The 19,493-nt window shown below is 36.6% G+C and overlaps 1 protein-coding gene and 1 pseudogene across 1 annotated transcript; one reads left to right on the top strand and one right to left on the bottom strand.

Annotated features, from left to right (window-relative positions):
- LOC131769963 (uncharacterized) overlaps window positions 1–19,493 on the bottom strand; it is a 106,069-nt pseudogene that overhangs the window by 3,797 nt on the left and 82,779 nt on the right.
- On the top strand, window positions 8,007–18,518 carry LOC131773288 (G-protein coupled receptor GRL101-like). The gene is made up of 16 exons (XM_066167303.1): window positions 8,007–8,058; window positions 10,314–10,385; window positions 11,067–11,138; window positions 11,509–11,580; window positions 11,814–11,885; window positions 12,316–13,312; window positions 13,640–13,721; window positions 14,141–14,203; window positions 14,343–14,423; window positions 15,038–15,082; window positions 15,720–15,770; window positions 16,393–16,443; window positions 17,090–17,152; window positions 17,373–17,429; window positions 18,149–18,205; window positions 18,403–18,518. Exons 2-16 carry the CDS (start codon window positions 10,318–10,320, stop codon window positions 18,516–18,518), a joined length of 1,947 nt encoding a protein of 648 aa, XP_066023400.1. The 5' UTR covers window positions 8,007–8,058; window positions 10,314–10,317.

Below are 19,493 nucleotides of genomic sequence, written 5' to 3'. Positions count from 1 at the left end.
CTAAGAAGGTTTGAATTTGTAAATTGCTTTAGATTTGTACTACACAAATGCTTCGATAAATTAAGTGGCTGTTCTGGTATCGTAGTTGTGAATTTGGCTATTATACAAATTAATTTATACATTGAGAAGGATTGGAGAAGCATATGGGCAATAATTATTTTTAGAATAAAACAGGAATTTGGGCGATGTCAAACGTATTGGCTTGGAAAGTATCTAAATTCCTAGTTTGGAGAATAAAGGAGCGGAATGGGTTCGATAGTCTGAGTTGGTGATAGCCCACTCAGCATCGCTTTTTTGCAAATAATAATTCTATTTTCAGTTAGCTACATCTGTGGACGACCAGGCGGAGTTACAACAGACGATGTAAGGATAATTAGGGTTTTAGATTGAGTTTGATCGTAAGAGGATAGAAAAAGTGAGACCTAAATATACACCTATTGATTTAGGCGATTTGTTTACATCCATGGCTGATATGGTGGTTTTCCGAGTGAGATGATCATCTATATAGACCAAGGAATTTGGTTTGTGTTAGAATGTTTTAGAGGTCTCATTCCAAAGGAGAAACAAATACTGGAGTTAAATTTCTTCGGTCAGAGTTTACAAATGATGTAGTTTCGTTTTCTTTATATTAACTGAAAGCTTATTACATTTCAGCCAAACATCAATATTTTGGAGTTCATCATTAAGTACGGGTTCTAAGCAATTTGGCTTGAATGAGAATCAAAGATACTGGTTTCATAAGCGAAAGAATCCGAGGGTCTGTGAATTCAGAGGCATTAGGAGGTCATTTATGTCTATAATGAACAATAGGTGGCCTAAAATCATGATTGAACTTTTAGGGAAGCCACACTTGATGGTTTGCAATTGAGAGCAAGTTTGATTGACTTAGACAAACTGCAGGGCGGTAAGACAAGTAACTTTTGAACCACTGCAGAGCCACGTCACGGATACCATAGTGCTCCAATTTGGCCAACAAGATTTGATGGGTCGATAATGTCGAGTGCTTTGGAAAGATCTAGAAAAATACCCACCGTTGTTTCGTGTTGGTCGATTGCCGAGGCAGTTTTATGTAGCCAATGCTTTGCGCGTGCGATGTCGAATTATTTTCCCGAATCCAAACCTGACAGCGGTAAAGTATATCGTGTTTTTTTTTTTGCCAAATTCACTAACGATAAGCGACTGTATAATTACTGTTTCAAAAAATTTGAGAGATATAGAACAACAAGAAATAAGTCTGTATTTTCCAAACTCCAAAAGCAAGGATCCTCTGCTTCGAAAATAAGAATAATTTTTCGTGGCGATTTTAAGTTTGTTCGGGAAAATGCCTTTTAGGGAGCAGAAATACGGTGAAATGAATACTTAATGACATGCATTGGGAGAACTGTCATAGCCAGGATTGCCTTCTTTGAAGGGGACATGCCACAAATGCTTCTAGTTCACTAGTTGTGATTAGTATCACCAAGATGGGAACGAAAGAGAATTCACACTGGATATAGATCTAGCCAAGGTTAGGACCAATGTCTGTAAAGTATTTTACAGAATCTTGCAGCGATCTCCAATTGGATCAGTGAATTTTCTGCCTTCAGATTTGAATGCTGTGGGAAGAGATGAAATTACTTTTACGCTAGTTGATAACCTCCTTTAACAATTTCCAAGTTGTTTTTGAGGTCATTTCTGGCATTCTCAAATTTGGAGTCGTAGTATTTTCGTTTGGAAATTCGAGTAAGATGGGTGAGTTTGTTTCTGTAGGCGTTATACTTCGTCTCAGAATATACGGAAGGTGATCTGACGAACTTTTTGTAGAGTCTGTTCTTCTTGTTAACAGATGTCAGAACTCCAGGGGCTGAGTTGGGGGGAAAATAATTTGTTCACTTGTTTACTTTTGAGAGCCTTTAAAGGGAAACAGACGCTGTAGATATTGGAGTATTCTTCAATAAAATGATTATAGGCTTCATTGGAATGTTTTATGTTGCGGAATGAGAACCATTTCGCGTTTGTAGGTTCTCGTTGAATTCATAGCAAATTATCGTCATTGAATGTGCGTATCAAAAATTTCCTTTCTGTGCTGGGCGTTAGAATTACGTCGTCAAAATATGCAAAAATAGGTTAGTGGTTAGATAAATCATTTAAAATAATGCCTCCAAGACATTATGTGTAAGGTTGATGATGAATATATTGTCAATTAGCGTCACAGAGTATGAGGTGAGGCGTGTTGGATTGGAGATGCGAGGAAACAAAGGCGTGTGAAAATAAGCTGTCAATAAATTCCTGTGTTGGAACATGATAATTGTATTGGAGAAAAGCTTAGGTTAAAGTCTTTCTCCATATAACGATGTTTATTGTCTTTAGAAATTAGTGAGAGAATATTGTTGAATTTTTCAATAAACATGGCAGTTGTTTTGATTTGGTGGTTTGTACACGCAACCGACAGTAACATTGTTTTCCGTGGGGAACAATAATTTCCTAGAAAAGTGACTCAATTACATCTGGATCTGAAAATTTGCATTCTGTTGGAAGTTTGTATTCAAGGTCATTTTGTAGATAAATTCCAACTCCGCCGCCTGTTTTTGATTTACGATGGTTGGAGACAAAATTGTATCCTGTGATATTTTGCGAGATCTGCAGTGCAATGGGTTAGCCAAGTTTCTGACACACCAATCACAGAAAACGGCATATTACTATTCCCAGGAATGAAATTAAGTTGATCGAAATTTCTTATTAAGCTTCGAGCGTTTAATGTATATAGAAAAACTTGTTTTGTCGCCAAAAGAAACTACTCGATTGCTTAGGTCTTCCCCAACCAATAGCCACTATTAGGCCGGCGAGAGATAAAGTTAGTTATCGGGATTCAGATAAATAGAAAGTGGATTAAACAATTCGGGCCTTTCAACAAGATTAAATAATAATGTTTCAAGACGGCATCGTGACTCAAGGGACCAGGAGAAAATTCATAAACAGCTAAATTAAAGGAACTATTATTCAAGTGATTAAAAGGGAGGAAAGATTGAAAGTGTGTTTTGTCAGCCATCATAGAAGCAGCAAATTAAATTACAGATAGATCTACAAAATTCAGAGTGCTTAGCTTAAAGGTAAGCTCTCTTGTCGAACAAACCTTTCAAGGTCGTCAAGGGTTTTTGAACTGGATAGGGCGGAAGTCTTCTGTTTGCCGTAGATAGATGATAAAGTTCTAACACCAAAAAAATCTGAAGCCATTATGAGTTTGAATCTTTTTTTCATATCCGACCTGCAGAGTTAGATGGTCAAAAAGCTTCACGTTCTCCGATGTGCAATCGGCAGGTTAACCAATTGAAGAAGCTGTAACCTTACATGCATCTTTCCGTAAATTCATGACCTTCTCTTTCGCAATCCTTCTTGTGAACTTGCAAACGACTGGTCTCGGGCCAGGAATGGCGTTTCTTGTGGGAGTACGATAAACAATATCGATATCTGGAATAGAGACTTCAACTCCTGCAGCTTGATAGAGGCTAAGACATAATATAATTGTGTCGAATGCTGACTCACTTGCCTTTATTTCAGGGAGACCGTCGATCTTACGTTGTATTGATAACTGTAGCGCTGAATCAGCTCGATGGATTTCCCAATCTCTTCCACTCGTTTTGACAGGACATTCAGGCGTCACCAGAGCTGTTGCAAACTTTTATCCGCTTACTGGCAAAGGTCATCGTAATACTTGACATAAAATTGCAGGGTGTTCAAAGTCTCGTCCTGTGATATCGCCGGTCGACTCACTTCACCGTCATTGTTGGAGACATTAGCATCGTTGACGCTAAGTTTGAGCGAATTCTAAAAGTTTTCAATTTTTTTTTCAGAGCAGCAATTTCGGATTTGAAGCTTACATTTTCTCTAAAGCGAGCTAACATTCGGACTAGGCATAGAGGGGAAAATTGCATGAACGCCGAGTGATCAAATATTCGTCCGCATACCTCGCTGGCAGTTATCAGAATAAGTAAATAATAACAAAAAACTAAAGGAAAGACATCATGCTTTATCAACAATTAGGATTTTTTTGTTTGTTTCTTAGTTGAAATTAAGGAAGAGGTAGCATCTTTTAGGGCCTGACTGGCTACCAGCGGCATCATTTGCATATGTATCCCATAATATTAACAATATCTTGTAGATGACATAGCAGGTATCTCTTTAAGGTAAAAACGTTTCAAAATATCGCAACGTAACGAAAACACAAGGAAGGAAGGGGTGGTGATCTTCTGGGTTTCATTACGAATTTGCCTGGTTCCCCCGTTACTGTTATTATTTTAAATATTTTCCCTACTTTTCTATGTATACTCTCCTCTATCAATCTTCAAAGGGCGTTAGGAATCCATGATATTTTCAAAATTAAACTTTCAAATGTCTCTCACTAGAAAACACGTGATTAGAAGGTCTTACGGCCCAGAAGACGATGAAAATTAATTAACTTCAAAACATAATTTTCACTGAGATTTTTCACTGAACTTCAAGTGACGGTCATAGCTTTTAAAAAAACTTAATTCAATCCGAAAAATGCGTTACTCACTCGAAAATTGCTTATCACTGTAGCTGGCATGGATAAATGAAGAAAGAAAATATGTAGTTAACGCACTTTGTTTTACTATTTTTTTCTTTATGGAAATAAATCGTATTGCAGCCTCTTAAGGAAAAAACATGAAAACAAATTTGTCATGAAATCGCAATAACTAAAAAAGGGAGTTATTAGTTTAAGTTATCCTTAAATGTTAACAAGGGTTCTGGTACAGCATTGCTGCTATTTATACTTTATGCAACACTTATGTATGTGTACTATATCATTAGGTACTTGTCTGAAATGCAATTGCACAACCTTCCCCTGGGAATCTTTGAGAATAACACAAGATTGGAGTTTTTGTAAGTAACATTTCTGTCTTAACGATTTAAACTCAGGATATTTATGTACGTAAACATATGTAAAGTTCAAGTTTGAAACGTGAAAAAAATCCTGCTCATTTTATTTCATGCTGTGCTCCGAAAGAACAAATCACGCACAACGGAGTCAATCCTCGCAGCTGCCGACAAAACTCAAATTTCAGACCCGTCATCACCTGCGCACCTTTTTCGCATATCCAGAAGAACAAGAAATTTAAGAGACTCAATGATACATAAAATATTACCAAATCTTTCTTGAAGTGCGGCTAAGATGTGCCTCTTTTACTTCTGAATAGCTCTAAAACCCTCTAAGTGTTTTTGTTTTCAAACTGATACAAGTCAAGGTGTCGTAGAGAAACCTTGGAACTCATATCAAGGAGGCACTGACATCGATTATCACATTTAAAACAGGCATTACCAGGTGTTTATTCAAAATATTTTCATCAAATCTCCATCATAGACCGAATGCAATTACAAACCACACTTTCTCTTTGTATAATTTAAGTATATTGCAATGTGATTTGATGAGTATTCAGGATGACGTTAGCACAACCAAATAATCATTTATGAAAGTAATGCAAATTTTTGCCAAATCGGCAAGACATTAATAATAGTCTCGGTAATTCCCCTACCCTGAGCGATAAACTTCAGGGGTATCTTAACACTATTAATCAGTTTATTTGGTAAATAACGCAGGCGCCTGAATGACAACGACATGAAAGGATTTAATAGAAGCACCTTCAGAAACATGACACTTTTAAAGGAACTGTAAGTTTTTCTCGTAAAAACAAAGTCAAACATGGTAACAATTTATAATTTCCGTTTACAGGATCGCAATGTATTGGCATCCGTCTTATGACTCATGCTGTACAATGATAAGGAAACAGATCTAGATAAACGAAGAGAACTGATAACTTTTTGAAATCAGTCAAATAATAAAAGTTAGGAAAGGTTCAAATTCTGATTACACTCAAACGACCTTTTTTGTCAAAAATATATCTCCGAAAAAGGTTTATCAATATATCTTCTGATGTAAATCATCGCAGTTGATAAATTGTAGAACCGAGGTAAATTAAATATGAATTCTTTAGATTGCACCAGGTTGAGAAACCATTATCGGTTTGTCCTTCTAAAATTCTGTTTATCATAGAGCCCGTTGCATTCCACTCGGTAAGTGCGCCATGATCTCGAGCCAGGCATTTTCCAGTTCGGTCCTGTCACTCGTTGCATAAGTTCATAGAACTTGGTCATATTGCATTGCATCGAATGGCATTGCATTTTGTTGTGATTTATTGTCAGTTACATATGTAATTATTTTTCCTGTTGCGTTTCACACGATGCAGTTATTAGAAATAACTGTGTTTCAGTTTTTATTCTCTTATCGCTCGTGCACCAATTTAACCTATAGACTGATAATTTTGTAAGCTTTTCAATAAAACTAAGTAGATGTCTCTTCTTCAACATAGATGGTTGCAAGACAACAATTTCACTGAATTGCCTCCCGAATTATTCAAAGATCTAAAAGGCCTAAATGAACTGTAAGTTACATGGAGACGCTCTTTAGCTATTTAGCTTTATGACTGTGGTTAAGGGATGATTTTTAGCTTTCAATGTCATCTCCCTTCCACAACAGGCCTGCTCGTGTAATTATATAGACAATGATATGCTGGTCACCATATTATCGCGTCACTAATTATACGAGATTGGACGAGATATGTCCATTTTCAAACTTTTCTGATATTACCCTCAGCACAAAAATGAAAAAAAAAACAAAAAACAATTGAACCATCCTAAACTTATCCCTCACTTTTGTTCCGATAATCAGAATAGGATACGAATTTCAAATAACAGGGTAAATTAAGACGCACTTTCTTGTCTTGTCATTCCTATCAGCTATCTGTCAAATAACAAATTGAAGACTCTACCAGACGGAATTTTTAACAGCCTCTCCAACCTCACATATCTGTGAGTACAATAATCATTTAACCAAAGAAAAAATTCGAAAAGAGGTCATTGAATTTTTACAAAAAGGCACATTTCTCAAAGCTGCGTGGCCACATTCAGTCAACAGAAACACGTAAGGTAACACTGAAAGGTCTGAAGTGGGTATCAGTCGAAATTTGCAACATAGTTTTGGTGATAAAAATGAATAAGTTTCCAGGTGAAACTACGCTAAAGGAAGTCACTGATTATAAGCAGAGCAAAAGAAAAGAAGACCCACTACCCCAGGATCAATCTCCTCCATAAGGATTAGCAATAAACTCTAGGGATCACTTTTTGTCTCCGTGTCATGAAAATTTCACGGTCAATTTTTGTAAAACTGTTTAGGTGAATTTTAGAATGCTATGTTATGTAGATGTGCTTTGGTGAGTACAGTTGACGTACTTGGAGGTTTGAAAATCAATGAAAACCTTATTCGTGATTTGCTTCTGTTTGATAGCAACTTAGCAACTCAAAATTTTGTCCGGATAAAACACCTGCTTTTAGCACAGCATGATAAACCAGTAAACCAAGGCTGCAACAACAGTAATAACTGTAATCTCAATAAAAACAATGACAATTAAAATAATATTAATAAAAATAAAATGATTAATTAGTGTTGATGATTTTCAAGTTGGGTATTGTTCAACTACTGTACGCGAGGTAGCAACATTATGATACATTCCGCGTTTTTGTATTCCTTTTTTCGTCGTCGTGAGAGTATTAAGTATAAATAGTATATTTAGTATTTAGTATATTATGATCAATTTTTCTATTTTGTATGAAAAAAGGTTTTTGTATGATATTTTTCCCAGAAAAATATTCACGGATTATCTTATGCTCTTTTGGTCCGCACTATATCGTTCTTGATAGCGTCATAACCAGCGTTTTGTTGCCGGATTTTGAAAAAAATTAACCATCTATAATGTTCCTCTAGATAGCTATGGAACTCAAAATAGATACGTTAAACTGGAAACTACTGCGGAGGCAAACACTATTTTATGAACAGTTGTTCTTCAAAAGCAGCCAATATTTTTTAATTCTTTGAATCAATATTGCTAATTTCATGATAATAGATTCGTAACTACGGTTATTATTACACTCTAGGGATTTGTCAAATAATGAACTTGGAAATCTACCGCCATACGTCTTTAAAAACATTACAGCTGTGAGATTTCTGTAAGTGAGATTCTCTTTGAGTTAAGATAAATAAAAAAATCTGTCTCTAAGAATTACCTTGGAATAACAGCAATAAGCGAGTAAATCGGCTTCCTAGTTTAAAGCAATTTACATTTCTTATTTATTTTAAGCTGCTAGAAGGCAGAATTATCTCTGGCGCGACTCTCGCAACACGCCTTAATGAGTTTTTTGTATCTGTAATATCTGACATTAAGCCACTTGATACAAGTGCACTGCCCTGCTACTTACCATCCCCTCAACCGCCCGTAATCGAGACACAAAGGGTCTACAAAAAGCTACTTGCCATCAGCGCCTTTAAGGCCCCTGGGCCTGATGGGATTCCGACTCGTATTTGGAAAGAATATGCTGCTGAGCTCGCTGAGCCGATCACGCGAATATTCAACACCTCTATTGCATCAGGCTCCTTCCCTACTGCATGGAAAGACTCTAATGTCACACCGGTACCCAAGGTTACGCCCATAACCGGTAGGGAAGATTTAAGACCTATCTCCCTAACTGCAATCGTCTCTAAAGTCCTGGAGGATTTCGTAGTTGAATGGCTAATTGAGGATGTTGTGCACCTCATCGATTTCAGCCAATTCGGCTGCCTCAAAGGAACTTCAACCATCTATTGCCTGTTGGATATAATGCACAACTGGTTGTCCTCTATTGACAAACCAGGTATGTTCTTAAGGGCCTGCTTCCTGGATTTTAGTAAGGCTTTTGACCATATTGACCACACTATCTTAGTCAATAAACTCATCCACCTTGGGGTCCGTGGTTTTATTATCCGTTGGATTTGCAGTTTTCTTTATGGCCGTCGCCAAGCTGTTAAGATTAAGAACATTGTATCCCCTTGGTTGCCCGTGCATGCTGGAGTCCCGCAGGGCACTAAGCTTGGCCCCATCCTGTTCCTCCTGATGATTAACGATCTCGCGATTGAAACTCCATTACTTTCGAGCCACTGGAAATATGTAGATGACCTAACAATATCCGAGGTCATCCCATCAGGCGGTACATCGTCCCTTCAGAAAGATCTTGACGCCATTGCACAGTGCTCGTCGCGCAATAATATGAACCTCAACCCAAAGAAGTGCAAGGAACTTGTGATTTGTTCGCTTAGAACACGGCCAGATCTTGGCCCTTTGTGCGTCAATGGACGTCCCTTAGAACGGGTCTCCTCACACAAGGTCCTTGGAGTCACTATCAGCGACACTCTTGGGTGGAATGAGCACGTGCGTGAGATTGTCTCCAAAGCCTCAAAACGTCTTTACATCTTAAGAGTGCTCAAGCGGTCCGGAATTCCACCCGAAGACCTTATTAACATATTTTATGCCTTGGTACGATCGGTCCTCGAATACGCCTGCGTCACTTGGTCTACTAGCCTACCAATTCACCTCAAGGACATGATCGAAAGAGTTCAGAAAAGAGCTCTGCGTATATTATTTCCGGCGCTGAGCTACAAAGACGCCATTGTGGCTGCAAACTCCACTCGCTTAAATGTGAGAAGAGACGAACTCTGCAAGAAAGTTTGGGACGGTATCTGTGTGCCTGGGTCACGGCTGTACCACCTTATTCCACCAAAGCGCGCCGATTGCCACGTTTATGAGTTGCGCAACAAAAACCATGTATCACTCTTTAAATGCCGGACCGAAAGATTTAAAAAATCTTTCTTTCCAACAATGGCGTCTAACGCCCAGTCCTTGTAGTCAAGCAAACCTAAGCGTTTTTCATTGGTATATAACTACTGACTCTTGTAATTCCCAGTCCCCTTTAGACTCTTAATTTTAAAGTCAAATGTAAGATTTTCGTATTTTTTAAATATTTAAAGTATACTTGTAAATTCACATGTATTTCACCACTTGGGTGCTATTTTTGAATACTTTTTTAATAAACCTTCATATATATATATATAAATTTTTTTGTCTTGCAATTATATTTTGCTACAACGGCTTATAATTTGTTGACTTAGATACTGAAGCAACCTAAATAATTTTTTTAAAATGGGCAATAGCTTACTTACGATTTTCCAAACTCAGCTTTAAACAACAGACCTGAAGCAGAGGTTTCTGGTAATGAAATCTAAAGTTTCTCTAGCCTGAGAGCATGAAAGTTTCATGTGGGTCTAAAGTTTTCTTTTTTTCTGTGATATTCAAATATCAAACCCGGGAGCTAATTGTACTGCATTAAATTCAAAAGAAAGGTATCCCTTCATGTGTGTATTTCAGTCTAACATCTACAACGCGCTTTTTTAGGAATATGGACTACAACAAAATTGAGAGGCTTCATGCAGATCAATTCCAGGGCCTAGTGGAGATGTTCGAGTTGTGAGTACATTTAGACTTAAACGTTAATTTTTCATTATGATCTGTTGTAATCTAAAGCATATTTTAGAACCAGCCCATTTATATGAATTTAAAAAAAAACTAATTCAGTGAATAAAAGTTGACAAGAAAATGTTTACAAACTAACCATATTTAAATGGAGAGAGGTGATACCCGAAAAAGTGCATGATAATCATATATTAGTAAGGTTTTTTATTTTAACGTTTAAGCGATAAACGGCTCATGTGCATTAATGAGATTTCTGTTCATATTCGTCCTTCAGATTATAAAGCCGCAATTATAAAGTTAACTTAAAAGGAAAAGAGCTTTTTTGAACAAAGAAAAAAATGGCTTCAATTTAGCCGAGTCTATAAATATTGAGTTTAAGTGCAAAGGTTTGGATTAAAATGGCCATGCGATTAATTTTCTAAGGAAATTAACTTGCACAGATATTAGTTGAATAGAAAATCAGGAGCCATAATAGGGAACACCTCATTAGTAAATATAGTAAGTATCCTCTATTAGTAATAGCCTCTATAATAAATGGATCACAATCTCTGTCACCAGATCTATATAATTGTGGTATAATTTTGATATCAGTTTTGCTGTTTAAATTAAATGTCCTATGCCTTGTTATTCTATGTTACTTGTATATTAATTTAAATTCCCCCTTACCTGTTTAAGACATCTCTCAGAGAACAGAATCGAGGCTTTACCTGACAAGATTTTTGAGGGAGTTAAGAACCTCAAGGGCCTGTGAGTACAGCTGATAACATACGAAACAATTTCTAAAATTTTTTAGAAGATGAAAATGTACATAACAGAAAGACTCATAATATGGAATTCTTATTTGAAAATGTTAACATGATCTCCAACAGGCGTGGTGTAAATTGTAATGCTGAACAACGTAATTTTATTACTAGCTATTTTCTCAACGTAAAAAAATGTGGCTTGCTATAAACATGGTTTTATTGAGCAAAGGTAGATATTATCAAAAAAGCAAACAAACATAGTTGAGAACTATGATAGTTCCGACGGCAACTTCAGGTGTAATTTTTAAGAATCAGACAATGCAAGACCCTGTTTATCATCTGCTAGTTAATAGTTATGTTATTAATTTTTGCAGAAATATCTTTGGCAATAAAATACAAAATGTCACCAGCACGACTTTCAGTAATGCCCGGGAACTGCGATTTTTGTAAGTTCATTGTAAATGGTAGTTTTCTATCACAGTACTTACAATAAAGCCGCATGTATTGCAATCAGATAAGATGCATGTGTGAAGTTAATTTACAGTATTATAGTTAATTGGGTATAATATTTAATTTTGTTAAAGTCAAAGGAAAGGCTTGCAACTAGTTATTTGGGGAAATGAGATATGCAATTTATTAGAATCTGACTTAATTTTCACCTTCTATTTTAAACTTTCAGGTTCATGCACTACAACCTGATGGCTGAGCTCCCCAAAGGCTTTTTTGAGCTTTTGCCGCACATTATCAGAGTGTAATACTCCATTATAATAATTTAACACGATGGCTTAAGAGGAGATTTGGGGCGGATGTTGTCTGAATTACCTTTGAAATAGAAATTATTGTCAAATTGTGATATGGGTGATGCAATCATTTTAATAATTTTGTTTCCTTCAGTCTGTTGTGGTTCAGTTGATCAATAAATTTTCATTCACGTTAACATCTTCTATCAATTCCAATACTGACATGATATGAAGCCTTATTTAGATATGAAATAAAATTGTCTAAGGCATGCTTCACGTGACTTTCAAATTGCTATTAATTTATGAAAAAATCCTTATCAATTATCTTTGCCTTAGCATAGATCACTATTTTCTTGCCGATCGTTTTGGATAATCATAATTTTGCTCTCATGGTTCTAAAGATGTACCCTTTCTAATTTCCTCTTCTTTTTCTAATTCCAGAACTCTGGACACCAACCTGATGTGCTGCCACCTTGATCTTTTCAGGCAGGATGCCGATTGCGAATTTGCCTTCAACGATAACTTCGCAAGCTGTCACTCCATGTTCCGCAACCTTGCTCCAAGGAGAAGTCTTTGGGTTGTCGGCCTTCTTTCGTTGTTTGGGTCTGTGTTTGTAGTTGGGTGGCAGTATTTCTTACCTGATAACAATATGGTCCAGTCCATTATGTTGGTAAATCTGGGTATTTCAGACGGCATCATGGGTATTTACCTCATCATTATAGGTATAAAAGACCTGCAATGGTCAGGCGAATACTACCTGCACGACTATGAGTGGCGCACCGGCTGGTTTTGCCATTTCAATGGCGCCATGTCTGTACTTTCAAGCGAGGTGTCTGTTATGATGATTTCTCTGATTGCATGGGACAGGCTCAAGAACATTGTGTTTCCTTACACGTTTGCAAAAATTACACCAAGGCAGACCCGTATTATGTGTGTAGTTATCTGGCTTGTGGGAGGCATCATGGCATTCCTTCCGTTGTCTGGAATGCGATATTTTGGTGACTGGTATTATGGCAAGAACGTGGTGTGCCTGCCCCTGCAACTTTCCCCGCAATTACAAGAAGGCTGGGAATTCTCCACTTCCATCTTCATCGTTTTAAATTTTTCTCTTTTCCTATTTATTACGATTGCTTATGTTGCCATCTTGTTGAAATCATGGTCGTCAAGCAGACGGCTGGGTGCGCATGGAACTGTTCGTGAAATACGAGCAAGAGCACAAAGCGCACAGGCTAAAAGAGAAAGAGCACTTGCCAAAAGAGTCTTCTTCATTATTCTGACCGATTTCTTGTGTTGGATACCAATCATTGCTATCGGCATTAAGTCGCACGTCGAGAAAACGTTTGATCCACCTGGTGATCTGGCTGTGTGGATTGCGGTGTTCGCCTTGCCGATCAATTCAGCTATCAACCCACTGCTGTATACCCTTTCTACTCCACAGGTACCATTTTTCTCTTGCTTTTGAATGGAACATTCTTTCATTTGTTGTTTTAAGAGACATCTTTGCGAGACAGTTATCTGAATCAATCACCCGCGGTCCCAACGGTTTTTTTTTATTAGAAATTTTTACGGTCTCTCTCATGTCCTTATGACAGAAAAAAAAATAACCCAAAAGGAGAAAAAATGGGCATGGAAAAAAATATGAATGATCGCAAAGTTGTATGTTTGTTTCTCCGCTGTTGGTTATAACCATGGAGACCAACTTGAATTTAAAAGCGGTTTGATCTATATTCCGACATACTTTATTAACTAAGTTTCTACTGTACAGGTTCAAGCTGTTTTGAAAGCAAAATTGAGGAAGGTGTGGTCCAATGTTCGATCGATTTTCAGCAGTGGACAAAATCAAGAAGGTACGGTGCTATATTCCATTTATACATATCATAATCAGGCCTTGAAAGGGAGTATAGGTGTGAGTAGAGATTAGAACAATGCACTTCAGAAATTTATTTGAATTATTATTGGAATTATCATTATTACTTCAAAAAATTATTAAGGGGCAACCACGCAATTAAAAAACAATAAATGGTTGAGCTTCGGTCTTCAATTTCAAGGGAAAGAAACAATCTGACTGGTAGAAGGATTTTTTAGAATCAATATGTGGACGAGATAGTTTGGTGTGTTATATTCCTCCACCAACGCAGCGCCACAGTTTCTTCAGAAACTTACCCCCCCCCTCCTCCTTAAAATATTTGGATAGGCCTAACAGTAGTTTATTCTCCGTTTGGAGAGGACCAAAAAAGAGATATGTTACTGCTATTTTATTACTTAGAAGGAGTAAATAATCAGCAGGGACAGATCGGAAATGGACATGAACACGCTAACAACGAAGAGGGTAAATATAGTGATTCCCAATGTGTATATTCTCTTTGCCTCGTTATGGTTTTGTGTGTAATACCTTTCTTTCGTTTCTTCTCTTCCCTTCTTAATCCCATTTTTTGTTTGTTTTTGTGTCTGCATTATCTTCCCCATAGGAGAACAGATTGAAATGCAAGTAATAGAACACAACGAAGTCCCAGAAATGGAAGCCCCTGAATTGCCTGCTCCGCAACCGGGTCAGTATTCCATATGTATGCTTATTTCTTTAAAACATCATTTCAAAACTAGCCAATTAGAAAACTAGGGAATCAAACGGTAAATCTTATACTTATGTATATAAATGTATAATGTTTTGATGTTAATGTTAATGTGTGATTGACTTTCTGATTTCAACTGTAATCAAGTAATCCACTGAAGTGGGTGAGCTCTTTCAAATTGAAATACCTATGATGAAACATACTATTCTTTTCTATTTTGATACGTTCTACGTGTGAATTTTGGTTAAGGAAGGATTAAGGAAATGTTTCCTCATATGACATAAATGTGATTGGTTTTGTCACCTTTGGTTAATAATTGTAAAAAAAAACCTTTGGGTTTTTCACAAGTTACATACAACAATTCTGACGACAGTTTTTCGACGACCCAGTTTCTGAACTTCCCCTTTGAGATCCCCATCCCTTTAAATTAGAAACCTGCACAGGTGTCATGTGCAGCAAAGGTAATATCGTTATCAATATGGCACAGATCTAATAAATGAATGATACGTATTGAAATGATCATTCAATGTTTTACCTTTTTGCTTTTATTATCTGATAAATAACTCTAACATAACGATTTGAACCATCAACAGCAATGGAACAAGCCTGTGGTGGGGATGAGACTCCATCTTCCTCAGGTATAATGTCTTCTAACTTGAATTAAAATGTCCTGCCTATTATTATAATTATTATTATTATTATTATCATAATTATTTTTATTATTATCATTATTTCAGTTGATGTTGTTGTTCTTCCTCTTGAAACTTCATTCATGAAAAAATATGAAATTAAGTCGTAGACAGCCGCTTCATTCACAATATCAGTACTGAAGTTATGACTTCAACCGCTTTTACAACTGTTCCTAAAAATCGCCAACTACTTTGCAAGAAATAAAGTAGTAGGAATGAATAAAAGAACTTGAAAGTATTCGATCAAATCAACTGTCTTTTGCAAAAGTATGACTTCAACAGACTAACTCATGCGCACAAAATCGCAGATGTAAAACAATGCGAGCTGTATGACAAGTTTAACCAAGTTTTAACTCAACTGAGTAATCTGTCGTGCTAGAAGTTGTTAAGTTTATGCACATTCAATGCGGAAACTAAGCTGTACAGTGAACTTTATCGAAAGTATTTTATGTTTGTTTATTTGTTTTTTTTAAGATTTCGTATCTGAATTACGTCATACGAGTATTATTTTCTGTAAAATTCATTTGAAGAATAAACGAACCACAAAAGTTATGACATGTTTCACTCTACTTGTTGTTTGCAACAGATTATGAGGATGATTTTGATATCAGACCAGCCACTAAAAAGACTGTGGAAGGTAAAGAACTTTTTGTAGGAAACTATATTACTAGTGCTGGCTGTTACCACCAGTTTTGTATGTTATACGAAAAGACTACAAGTTTCTCCTATGAAGGAATTTATAAGAGAAGCCTTCCCTACCTACTGAAAGTAACGAGTCATTGCAAATTAAAAAAAAAAGATTTTTAGCTTTGGATTGATAGTCTTGCGGACACTAGGTGTGAAAGGAAATTGAGCAAAATTAGAAGTATTTATGTCCTTAACGCACTTAAAATGAGGCGTTGTATATTTTGGTGGGAAGACGCTTGCGTAAAACCTGGTTAAGAACGTCAAGAGATAATTATTAGCAGCAAGCTAACCTCTAAGAAAAAAAAAATGAAATGGGACGGAGATTCGAACGCAAAAAGCGAATTTCTAATTTCCCACGCTAAAGTATAGTAGGTAGTTGTGTGAGTAACAAAAAGTTGAGGTTCTCACATTTTGCTTGAAACTGTTTTAATCCTATTTGGCGGAATAGAGGGAAGGGGGTAGTTCTATTCATGTTTGAATGTAGTTAGACTTAAATAAGATTTGTTATCAACGCTGGACCCTTTCCCAAACAATTTACAACTTATTTAAAAGAAGGATATTCTTTATTGTAGTTGCTGTTCATCATGGTGAAAGCCAGCATCGACGAAAAAGTAAAAAAGAAGGTATCTTGAACTCCTTTTGTAACTAGGATTGTTTACTCTTTGACGGAAGGCTCTGATGTTGATAAGTGTCTATTTTTATGAAACCATTATTTGACATTGAATTTATGAAAGATCCGACTACAGGAGTTGAATTTTAAGATGCTTACAGGAACCTTTTTATATGTGGAGGCTCGCCGTTGATGTAACTCGTAGCTCTTGATACAAGCTTTGAAATATATATGGCAATTGTCGTACACATTGGTTTCGGTGGACACATAACTTTACTTTGGTTAATGTCAAGATATTTTCAATTTTAAGTTGTTGAAAAAACGTTTGACTGAAATAGAGTAACAGCTTAGTCTCAACATTTTTTTCGCTTTCTGAGTAGAAATCTTTTAAAGTTGAGAGGCATCTGCATTGAGGTCTTTTTTGCGCACTCTTTAAGTACCTGAAGCAACAGGGATAACAGTTATCTGGCAAATTGGTGGCAGTTGAATGAAGGCTTTAAGAAGTGGCAAAATTTTACCGTCGACTATTTCAACGCTCCCGAATTTTCTGCTTATGTCCTCTCTCTGGTGATCCTCCCACAATGTCGATCGCTTTCGATTCGTTATTTTCAATTATTCAAATGAATGTCATTCGTTGACTACAAATTTTTTGTACTAAGTACAAGTTTCTGCAGGCCAAGGAGGAGAGACAAAGCCTGAGACTAAAGAGCTGGCTGAGGAAGGTAAAGAGAATGATTTTTTTCTTGAACTGTTCATTGTGCAACATAAGTTTCCTTTATTTCCGCATACAGTGGAAGTCACCTTTCCTTGAACTTATCTGCCATCTGGGCCAATTTCCTGGCTTACTCACAAAGTGACAGTGACGGCAACTCTATTGCTTTATATACGTCATTCTTAAGGGCCCTATACTTCATCTTAATTAATAACTTTGCTATCACACAGCTGAAAAATCTGTGGAGCAGGTGGAGAGTGAAGAGATTCTAAGGGCAAGTGACAAAGGTAAAGGAGAGGGTAGCTTTAATTGGTCACTCAAGAGGTTAAGGAGGTTATGGAAACATATCTTTCACCTTAGTAGTCGCTGAAAAACAGAAACAGAAAAAATATTTCGTGAAATGTTTCAGTAAAAATAAGATTGAATGGCTGAGTACTAATGTACCTTTTATCAAACACATTGTCTTCTGGAGAAGACGGAAGAGGGCACCAGCTTTGCCTCGTTTATTTTTGGCTCTCTGCGTCAGTCGAGTAAAATTTCAATAGCATTTACGTGTAGGCGTTGTTTACACAGTTATTCAGTATCTGAAGCAACAGAGACAAAAGTGATTGATGAATTGGTGGCAAATGTTGACCTTCGTCAATTGCAATACTTCAAATGAACATCATATAATAGGTACCATATGTTCTAATTCAATTTCTTCAGAAGGAGAAAAAAGCTTTACACAGAAGAATCAACTAAGGAAGGTAAATACAACGATTCATTTTATTTTAAGAACTTTACATTATTTACCATAACTTTCACCTAGTTATTTTTGCATACTATGCAAGCTTTATCATTATTATTATCATAATTATTATTATTTATGTATTTTTTATAAATTTAAAGCTAACTAGGCCAATTTACTGATTTAATAGAAGGGCCATGGGCCGAGTTTACCATCTAGAGAACTTTATATATTTATGTACTTTACCTCATTATAATAAATAACTTTGCTATCACACAGCTGGCAAATCTGAGGAGAAAGTGGAGAGTGAAGAAATTCCAATACCTAGTGATGAAGGTAAAGGAGAGGGAGCGTTTTTTATTTCTCACTCAAGAGGTTAAGGCACCAGATTAGTTATTGAGGCATATATTTCATCTTGGTAGCCAATGAAAAATAAATGATTCGTAAACATGCTGAAGTAAAGGAGAAAGAAATTAATTTGAAAGACTGAGTTTTAATTTACTTTTTGTTCAATTAATCACCTTTTATAAAAGCTCAAAAGGCAGGAGAAGAAGAAGAGGAAAAGAAGCGGCTTGAGTCTGACATGGAGGACACAGAGAAAGGTAGAATTCTTTATAAATCAGCCAACATTGACTCGAAGTGGTCATGAATTAACACATTATCTGTCCACGTTATTGTCTGAGGAAAGTTGAAACGCGGCGTCCACATCAGAAGTGATTGAATTAAGAGAAAAGAGGAATACTCGAGTACATTGTACTTCGTCACAGTGAACGGCCAAGACCTGACTTGCAATACTGACACTAAATATGGCACCTTTGAATCTTCCAGAGCTCTCTCAATTTTTGTAACATTTCTTAGCTACAAAGATGTTTGCTTAGATGGAGGAAACATAGCTGCCACGTGGTAAAGCTAATTAATTAGGAGCGAGGCTTTTGACGTCGTGAACCTCAACTTTTAAAACTTTTTAACACAGACAAGTTAGAATTGTGTCAGCAATAATAAATTCTGATTAAGTGGCTTAATATATACATTTTTCTCTTTTCGTATTCCAAGCAGGGGAAGAAGAGGTTTTTGATACCAGACTTTAGTTCTTGCTTTTCGAACCAAGGTAAATGTTTGTTGTGTCTTCTTCAATAGTGAGTACCACTGACTGAAGGGTGCGGAAAACCTTTAAAAAATTAGTGCACTTTTATATCTTATCAAACTTATGAAACTAGTTTCAGATTTGAGATAAAGGGTGAAATTTTCGTACTTTTGCTCTGATGCATTTCCGTGTACATGCATGGGCTGTTGACTCCTGATTTCTTGAACCTTCAGTCTCTAGAACCTTTTCATAATCTAAATAATACTGTCTGGTCAACGGACCAACTGGTGAGCTGGCCACTACGCCGTCAGATTACATTAACTGATTAACCTGACAGACAGATGGTATAACTATCTGCTTGACTTTCTGCCTGACTGTCTGCCTGACTGTTTCCCTTGCTGTGGGCATGGCAATGAACTGATTCATTTTCTAGCTGCGTGCTAAGTCAGAAGCCTGAACCAGTTGACTGACTGACGGTTGGTTGATCAAGCAAACAAATTATTAATACACACGTTTTGCAATAAATAAATCAACGTGCTT

The sequence above is a fragment of the Pocillopora verrucosa genome, chromosome 5, assembly GCF_036669915.1.
Source record: "Pocillopora verrucosa isolate sample1 chromosome 5, ASM3666991v2, whole genome shotgun sequence".
Lineage (NCBI taxonomy): Eukaryota > Metazoa > Cnidaria > Anthozoa > Scleractinia > Pocilloporidae > Pocillopora > Pocillopora verrucosa.
Note: the sequence above shows the minus strand (reverse complement) of the source record. Positions and strands in the feature narration are given on the sequence as shown.

Excerpts from the sequence above, each read along its gene's own strand:
- LOC131773288 (XM_066167303.1), top strand. The coding sequence starts at position 10,318 with ATGGACTACAACAAAATTGAGAGGCTTCATGCAGATCAATTCCAGGGC. Across the intron at positions 15,083-15,719 it reads TGAGACTCCATCTTCCTCAG|ATTATGAGGATGATTTTGAT; the intron begins GTATAATGTCTT and ends TGTTTGCAACAG. Across the intron at positions 16,444-17,089 it reads ACGAAAAAGTAAAAAAGAAG|TACAAGTTTCTGCAGGCCAA; the intron begins GTATCTTGAACT and ends TTTTGTACTAAG.